General features: G+C 34.8%; 1 protein-coding gene across 1 annotated transcript; it reads right to left on the reverse strand.

Moving 5' to 3' along the window:
* Positions 1 to 152: 152 nt before the first annotated feature.
* On the reverse strand, positions 153 to 7,600 carry LOC145098465 (uncharacterized). Its single transcript, XM_079036098.1, has 6 exons — positions 7,464 to 7,600; positions 2,807 to 2,880; positions 1,373 to 1,746; positions 1,261 to 1,311; positions 348 to 1,183; positions 153 to 306 (listed from the first exon to the last, which is right to left on the reverse strand). The coding sequence occupies exons 1-6, from the start codon at positions 7,598 to 7,600 to the stop codon at positions 153 to 155; spliced, it is 1,626 nt and encodes a 541-aa protein (XP_078892224.1).
* Between the last annotated feature and the right edge of the window lie 2,219 nt (positions 7,601 to 9,819).

The raw sequence follows: 9,819 nt of genomic DNA on the forward strand, positions 1-9,819 counted from the left end.
AATATATGTATTCCATTACTTAACAATTTAACACTTCAAAGTTCAAACATGAAATTAATAACAAAAGTACCAATTACCAAAACAGGAACAAAAGAAATACCACAATTACTTCATCATAATACTTAATAACAAAAATATTAAAATACCATAAACTAGTTTATTCGCTGCCTTTTTCCTCTTTCATTCTCCACGCGTTCATCATCAAGGTTCTCCCACACCATTTCCTCTAGACGAGCACTTGAACATTCAATGTGATCACTTTCCGGATTGATGTCCCATTTTTGTTGGGTCCGGCTTTGTAAGATTCTGAAAACCAGGACAAAAGTCTAATATTAGAGTGAATATACACAAGTTTATCCGCTCTTGGGTCATTTAAACGGTTCCTTTTGATGCTATGTATATGAGAGTATATACTCCAATTCCTCTCAGTCGAAGAGCTACTAATCGACTGCGAGAGGACTCGTTTTGCCACGTCCGCCAGATCCGAAGTCTCTGCTCCATATGTTGCCCACCAATCAATCGTGTCCATAGTCATTGCATCGGCTTGCGTCCCGGCCAATGAATAGATTTCTTTCTTCATGTGAAAGGTTGCAAATTGCTCTCTCAACTGTTTCTCTTCTTCTTCACTCTTTGAAAATTTTTCAAATGCTTTCAAAACACCAATAATAACTTCTCTGTCTTCGTTGGGAGGATTTCTTTTCATGCCTCCTAGTGCCAACCTTGCAAGATAATGCTTGTCATAATATTTAGGATTTAAAGCAAATCCTAAACAATGGAGGGCGATAGTCATCTTGTCCCACCTTTCGAGCACAATTTCTTCAACTTTATTGTAATACATTGAGAATTTTAAAAAAAATTCCCTCATAGTCATAGCCTCTTTGATTTGACCCATCATATTGTCCATTCGTTCATATATTTCTGCCATTTTCGGACCTTCACCATCACAAAACTTTACAATGTAAAAGATAGGTTTTGTGATAGCCAAAATGTGAGCAATATCATCGCAAAAATCTTCATCTTTAATTGTATCTGCCACTTTATTAGCAAGTACCCGACTGTGCTCATCCGCCTTGTTTACCCATTCCCGCCACGAGTTCACGACGATAGTAGTAGCAAGTGCTTCCCTACACTCGATTAGTCTTTTCAATAATATGTAACGCGATGCAAATCGTGTTTGTGCAACCTTCAACAATTGCAATTTCGAGTTGTCTCTAAAGAAAGCTAAGGCGTGTGTGTGGTTTAAAAAAAATGTAACAATACCCTTCCCTCTGTTATATGTATCGGCCAGCCATTCAAATTGCTTCGCCATGTCTTTAAAAATCAAATTTAAAGAATATACACAACAAGGGGACCAGAAAATATGTTTATATACCTTCTGTATTTCCCGTCCAGCCGCCTTACAATTCGCCGCGTTATCGGTTACAACTTGAATTACACTACTTGGACCAATCTCCTCAATAGCTTGTCGAAGAAACTTAGCAATCTCCAACACCGTCTTCTCAATCCCCAAAAAGGCCTCCGCGTACATAAAAGTTGCACCACGTGAATTTTGTGCAATAACATTTATAAGCGGTTCACTTTTTACATTCCACCAACCATCCGAGATAACGGATACTCCTTGTGTTAACCACGTGTCTTTGACCGGATCAAGTTCTTTTCCCACTTCTCTCACACATTGATCAAACAACGAAGTTCTAGCTTTTTCATATGAAGGTGGCTTGTAACCTTCCGGTGCTTTCTTAATAGCTTAAATCATTTCAAGGAATTGTGGGTTACATAACACATTAAACGACATCCCATTAGCACACAAGCCTCGAAGTATCTTCATGTCAACCTCCTCTCTCTCGAGCATCTTAAATGCATCTTCAATCCTTCTTCTTGAAGTTGAGTTTTTTTAGAGCAAAAATTCTTCTATGATTTGGCAGCAACACCATTCTTTTGTGCTTCTTTCACCATATTATATAGAATGTCATAACATGGGTTACTTTTAACAAGAACCAGACACCTTTTGATCTCAGTTGTTATCCCCACAGGAGGTCCAAAAAAATGAACATGGATTCGAGTATAAGAGTTGGTATATTTGCCTTTATAGTGGTTACAGGTCCAACGTTTAGAACCTCCACTATTTTTGTTGTTTCCTGGAACTTCTTCATATGTAACTTTTTTATAGAGTGGTTTTTTTGGATCTTTCTCAACATTGCTTTTTGGGGCTGTTTGTTGAACCTCATCATCAACATGGATTGTTGTTTGATCTCAGGTCTCACTAATGTGAGTGCCTTCTGTTTCACTGTCGGAATGAGTTGGCTGAGACTCTGATTTTTTTTTCTTCCAAACGTCACTCTTCACAATCGGATACACAATTTGTAGTGGAAAGTAAAAAATTAGAAATAGCAAAATTAAGTGGAGAATTAAAGACAGAAAGCTGAAATCGAAATTGAGTTTGATTTTTGATGTCCGATACAAGGTCTATATATACTAATCTCAAATATTTATAATTTACAGTGTGAAATTAACATCAAGAATAATAAGCATCGATCAATCATATCTAGGTGAGTCGACGATTGGAAAAATCGAACAGTCGCTATAGAATGCAGCCTTATCTCCCGCTCAAATAGATGCATAAAATCCGATCGGAAGCAACAATAATCGAATTCACAATAATAATCAACTTCAGGGACGCTTAATTTTGACTCCCAGGGACGCTCAATTTTAACTCAAGGGACGTTCGATTTTGACTCCGGGAACGCTATTAGGATCGATTGGGATCGACTGTATCCAATTCGAGGTTCGCCAATATATCACGTACCAGACCGATTTTGCTTCGATTGGATACAGGGCGATTGGGTACGTGGGACGCCACTAGTTGAGCGTTTCTGGTAACTACGAATAATACAATACAATGATAGTGGCCTGCCATTCTAAAAATTATATATATATATATATATATATATATATATATATATACACACACACACACACACTATCAAATATATACACAATGATAATCTTATACCTTTGATTTTTCGCATTTGTTTCAGTCAGTCCTACTATGTTAATATTTGATAGTGTGTGTGTGTGTGTGTGTGTATATATATATATATATATATATATATATATATACACACACACACACTGATAATCTTATACCTTTGATTTTTCGCATTAGTTTCAGTCAGTCCTACTATGTTAATATTTGATAGTGTATAACTGTATATATATATATATATATATATATATATATATATATATATATATATATATATATATATATATATATATATAGGGGACGGTTCCCTTGAGATTAAAAAAAAAAATTAGAGATCTTGAAATTCAACCTCAGCCATGTATTCCTTACTTGAGCTCTAACGCTCCAGCGTACCGGCAGCAGCGGACTACGCCTAATCATAAATGATTATTTATATATATATATATATATATATATATATATATATATATATATATATATATATATATATATATATATGTCTATTCACAAACTGAGTAATCATATATGATTATGACAGTTGGTGGCAGAAAAGGTGGTGGTGACAGAGGTGGTGGCGGTGGCGGTTATGGTGTTGGGGGTGGTGGCGGAGTCGGTACGCCGAAAGGTTATTGAGACAGATAGGGGTGTAAACGAGCTGAGCCCGAGCCTAACCAAGCTCGAGCTCGGCTGGTTTAATTTTGAAGAAGCTCGAGCTCGAGCTCGAGCTCGATTCAAGCCTTAAAATGAAGCTCGAGCTCGGCTCGTAAACAATTTAGTGAGCTCATGCATTTGAAACCCCCATGAAGCTCGAACCTCATGCATTTGAAACCCCCATAAAAATTTGCAAACACCTCATGCATTTGAAACCTCCTATTTTAATAAATACCACTCAAAAGTCTCTTAATAATAATTAACAATTCAGAGGTTTTATAACTTATATAATATATTTAATAAATAATTAATGGATACTCTACTATAAAAAGGTCAATCTTTTTGAGTAGACACACAAATACAAATCACATACAAAATTCACAAAGAAAACAAGTTTAAAGTTTTTTGTATTTGTTTGAGGGCTTTGAACAATTTTTCGAGCCATGTTATTATGTTGAAGTTTTTAATTTGTAAGTTTGTTATATACTAATTCTTTTTTGAATTTTCTTGATTTAAGTATTCTTTTAAGAATAACATTGTATGTTATGGTTGAAATTTTAATGTAAATTAAATTAGATTCATGTTATCGATCATATGTTATGGAAGGTGATATATATAATATTTAATTAACTATTGTATACATGTTTGTATGTTCATGTTGCTTCAAAACAATAATTAATTAAAAATCATGGATATGTCATATTATCCATGTAAGCATTTTTTAAAATGCAAATTGCTATCTTATCACCTTTTTAGTATATGTTTAACATTTTAATTATAATAATAAGTGTTTTTTAAAAGTTTCTTTCACTTATTAATAATAATAAGTGGTTTTAAAATTAATAAGCAATAATTATAAATAATAAATCAAATTACATGGATATGTCATATTATCCATGCAAGACTCTTTTGAAATGCAAATTGTTTATCTTAGCATTTTATTATTTAGTGTATGTTTCACATTTTAATAATAATATTAAGTGTTTCTTAAAACTCTTCTTTAACTTATTATTAATAATAAGTGGTTTAAAATTAATGAATAACAATTTTAAATGATAATAACATCAAATTATAAATTACATTTAGCCATAAATAAATTGTATTTTAAATGAACATCATTATTGAAATTATAAAATGATCACATAAGTAAAAATATAATTAATCAATAATAATAATTGTTAAATATAATACTAAATAGATAATTATATTTAATTCTATTAATGAGGAATGTGGGTTGATATCTATGAATATTATCAATGAATATATATATATATATATATATATATATATATATATATATATATATATATATATATTTCAATATTATTTTAAAGTTAATGACAATAACATAACCATTTTAAACATATATGTAGCACCCGGTTCCTGGTACGTAAATGTTATCTGAGTATTTCCTTTCTTTTAGCTTTGGACTCGGCGAGTCATAGGTCCGACTCGCCGAGTGGATGCGGGACCCAGGACACGTTTAAGTTGGCGACTCGGCGATTCCATATCCTGGACTCGGCGAGTCATAGCTGTTGGATGAAACCCTAAGTTTCAGGGGTTTGCACCCTATTTAAAGGACTTATCAGCCCCAAGCCGGCCCCCATTGACCCTTAAAGCCCTGTATCTCTCGTTCTAACCTATTCTTTGAGAGTTTGAGGTTAGTGTGTGTGTTTTTGAAGGTTTGGAAGGAGGAAGGAAGTAGATCCAGAAGAAGGGAAGCCATCCAGGCATTATTTGTGTTCTTCCAGCAGTTCCTTTGAGGTATAACCCATTTTCCCCTTGATTCTATGCTTAAAACTTCATTTGGGTCCTTCTTGGTCAAATCCCCAAGCTTGTATGTGCATTGTATGTCGTAATAAGATGTTTGGCCTCTGGATCTAGGCAAGATTGAGCTCCAGGAGCTCAGATCTGTTAGCTTTATGGCCCCATGTTGCTTGTTAGCCCTAGATCTACCCTTTTGAGACATTTTGAGCCCTAAAATCCATATTGGTGAATATCCACACGTAAAGTTGGAAACTTTACGTGTGATTAGTGTCCTAGAAGTCCATATCTATGAATGGCATGGACTGGAATCGAGCAAATCCGTGTATTCAGTAGGTGCATGGCAACGACTCGGCGAGTCGTTCATATGACTCGGCGAGTTTGTTCGCGAGTCTCCGAGTTTGTCCCCCTTTCGTAGTGTCGAGTGAGCAGTGAGTCACGGGGTGTGACTCAGTGAGTTGGAAGCTTAACTCATCCATGGAGGTACTCGGCGAGTCAATGCCCTGACTCGGCGAGTTCTAGGCAATCTCCTTAGATCAAGAACAGACTTGGCGAGTTGTTCATACAACTCGGCGAGTCTTAGCATAAGTATTCTTCGGATGAAGATGAACTCGGCGAGTTGTTCATATAACTCGGCGAGTAGAATGAAGGACTTGAATATTGGTTAAGAAGGTGAACCCGTCGACTCGTCGCCTAACTCGATGGGTAGGATCGGGTTTCAGGGCAGTCGTTTGGGTAGGGACTCGGCGAGTTGGAAAGCCAACTCGGCGAGTCGGGTCAACTGAAAGTTGAATCTGGCTTTGGCTTAGGGCAAGGTCAGGGGTAAAATGGTCATTTTACCCAAAGGTCAGCGAGCAGTGTTTGATTGAGTATATTGTGGGAATTGCAGCCGGAGGGTTTCCGGAGCAGCAGCAGCAGCAGTTGTAGGTGATCAATTCCCACACAGACCAGCAGCTAATTCGAGGTGAGTTTCCTTTCCAGTAGGAACGGGTCTAAGGCACCAAGGCCGACCCGTGTAGACGAGATGCTAGTACTAGAGTGTGGGCCGAGCCCGTATCTCTGGGTTTAGTCAAGTATGATATATGTGTTAATATGATAGAGTTGCTTATACTTGTTGTCTGCGTGATACTTGTATGTTATGGGTTAGCGGTTGAGTGTGGGCAGGGCCCGTATCTCTCCGAGGTTGGAGTGTGGGCTAGGCCCGTATCTCCCAGATAGCGAAGTGTGGGCAGGGCCCGTATCTTCACAAGTGTGGGCGAGGCCCGTATCTCCTGGCTAGCGAAGTGTGGGCAGGGCCCGTATCTTCCCGAGTGTGGGCAAGGCCCGTAACTCCTAGCTGAACATTGGTTGTTATATGTTGCATGGTATGGGGTATTATGGGGGAACTCACTAAGCTTTGTGCTTACAGTTTTAGTTTTGGTTTCAGATACCTCCTCAGCTAGGGGAAAGGAGCCGGCGCGGTAGCAGCATGTCACACACACACACTCCCTTGTTTCCGCAGCTACGAGCTTCACTGGGATTGATACTCTGATATTTTGATTAGTTGTATGATTTGGTTTTTAGACATGGTTCACTTTATGTTGTGGTTGATCAAACGATGTTTTTAGTTATTAATATTTTCTAAAGTAATGTTTTTAAAACAAAATTTTTGGACGTGAAAAAAATTGGGTCGTTACAATATATTTTTCAATATTTTAACAATATACTTTTAATCTTCGTCGCGCAACGCGCGTGAATTCGTCTAGTGTATATATATATATATATATATATATATATATATATATATATATATATATATATATTCAAATGTTTTTGACAATTATTGTGTGCCTGTGTGCACCAATAGGAATTTAGGAATAATTAAATAATTAAAAATTGTAATAAGGGTAATTATGTAACTTTAGCATGCTAATTAAAATAAAATCCCTTAATTCATGGAAATTGCCATAAAAATCTGTTTGACCAACTATTTAACCCTAGCCTTCTATATCATACGTAATATGCCTCCTCCAATTTTCTTATGGACGAATGAACATCGTCTGATCAAAAGAGGTAGTCAAACCTCTTGCTGCAAATCTGTTTCCCCATTCCATTGATTAAGAAGATGTTATTATCGGTGGCTCCATCTCCAATCAAAGCTAGCTTCAACATTGAGGCAATTTTGAAGTCACAAGAAGCCGGTGTATGTTTCTGCATCATTGTTACAGTTCCTTCGATGATCGGTTCTTTAGAGCTTTTCCAAATCGAGCAAACTTCGTATGCCCTTATTTATCCGGTAACAACTCTTCAATTCTCATTAATTATGGATCGTTAACTTGTGATTCAAATTATCTATTTCTATTGTTCGTTGAATTGGATGGTTAAGTAACGGAAGACCTAACGTGTTCAAGAAGAACGAGCTATGCACATAAGGTGCTCGACTAAATTCCTGAAAGAAGGACCAACTTGCTGTCTTAGTGAACTGTTGGTGGAATTGAAAATATTCCGATTTGCACACCAACTGTTTGTTAAAATGTCTCAGTGAACTTCAGTTACTTATTCCAAAATTTGTTCTTTCTTGCTTAATGAGTCACTTTCAGTTAGAAGGAAGCATAGAAAAAGATGTTAGTTCGTATGGTTCCAACTCTTGTATCAGGGCCTTATAATGTAAGTAACATTCTTTATTCATGTGTTCAAGTTGATGAGTTTCAATTTCTTTTATGTGGATGCTCTTCTTTCTTACAAAATATTGTTTTCAAATCTTATATGAAAACCACGTTTCTATGCTTTAATGGGTCTGCCATATATTTTGTTTTTCTTTCGGTTATGGAATACAATTCTAGGTTGTTTGTGCCTTTTTATTTTTCATCAACACAAATTAATTTACTCTTTGAACCTTGTGGTATGCATTCTAAATCATATTGCTGGAAATTATGTTTATATGTAAACTATTGCAAGTAAATCAAATATGGTTTTTGGCTTGTTTGATGATAATGTCTAACAAGTGTTTGTTGAAATGCCTGAAAGAGTATTTAAAGAATTTAACCTTATGGTATGCATTCTGTCAGAATTACTAGCTGTAAATACAATACCTTTGAATGTATTCTATATATTCTATCAGAATAAAATCGATGTATTCTGCCATAATGTATTATATGTATTATATCATATTCTATGTATTCTACCAGAATACATTAAGTAATAGTTAATTGTAAGTAACATGTTTTTAACAATTATTAGTTTTTGTTGTATTTGTGATAGGAATGGCTGGAAGAAGGCGTTGAAGACCTTGATATTCTTTTAGAATATGTATAATTATATTAGAATGTAAGAATATGTATGAATTTGTATTTAAGTTTGGATGTATAAGAATATATTAGAATGTTTGTTATTTTTCAACATCTGATTCACAAATTTTGTTTTTCTTCAATAATATTTGATTAGAATAAAATTCTGAAAGAGCATCATTCTAACAAAATAATATTCTATTAGAATAAAATTCTGAAAGAGCATCATTCTAACAAATAATATTCTGACAGAATAAAATCGGTAAAAAATTGAAATTGAATTAATAAAAAATTCAGATTTTTTTTAAATTAGGAGAACTAATCATCCCTAAAAATCCGAAAATTTCCTTTTATAAATGTAGTTAATTGTCCAAAATACTCTTTTGCTTAAAATTGTGTGATTATATGCTACACGTTACCCCATTGTAATATCATACACCCTCAAATCATGTCCATTGATTAATTTCATCCATTGGTTCAGATTTATGCATTCTGGCACACAATACTTAGTAAAAACAAAATAACCTAAGCCTATATATATATATATATATATATATATATATATATATATATATATATATATATATATATACTCTCTCACACACACACACACACATATATATATATATATATATATATACTCTCACACACACAACACATATATATATATATATATATATATATATATATATATATATATATATATATATGCTCGTTTAGGCTCATTTAGGCTCGCGAGCCCACTAGCTGAAACTCAGCTCGAGCTCGTTTAATAAACGAGCCTCATATTTGGGCTTGAGCTCGGCTCGGGCTCGTTTAATTCGATCTCGAGTCGAGCTTTTAACGAGTCGATCGCGAGTAGCTCGGCTCACTTACACCCCTAGCGACAGATGTGAAATACGTGGCTGAAGTTGAATCTCGAGATCTGTATTTTATTTTTAATCTCAACGGAACCTATATATATATATATATATATATATATATATATATATATATATATATATATATATATATATATTGATTTTTCGCATTAGTTTCAGTCAGTCCTTACTATGTTAATTTTGAGCATCGTTGATTTTTCACGTTAGTTTTTATAAGGGTAGCCATGTCTATGGAAGTAGCTATCACTTACTATTAATTAATGACGGCTAA

The sequence above is a fragment of the Lactuca serriola genome, chromosome 4 (genome assembly GCF_051521515.1).
Source record: "Lactuca serriola cultivar US96UC23 chromosome 4, Lser_US96UC23_V15, whole genome shotgun sequence".
Taxonomy (NCBI): Eukaryota; Viridiplantae; Streptophyta; class Magnoliopsida; order Asterales; family Asteraceae; genus Lactuca; species Lactuca serriola.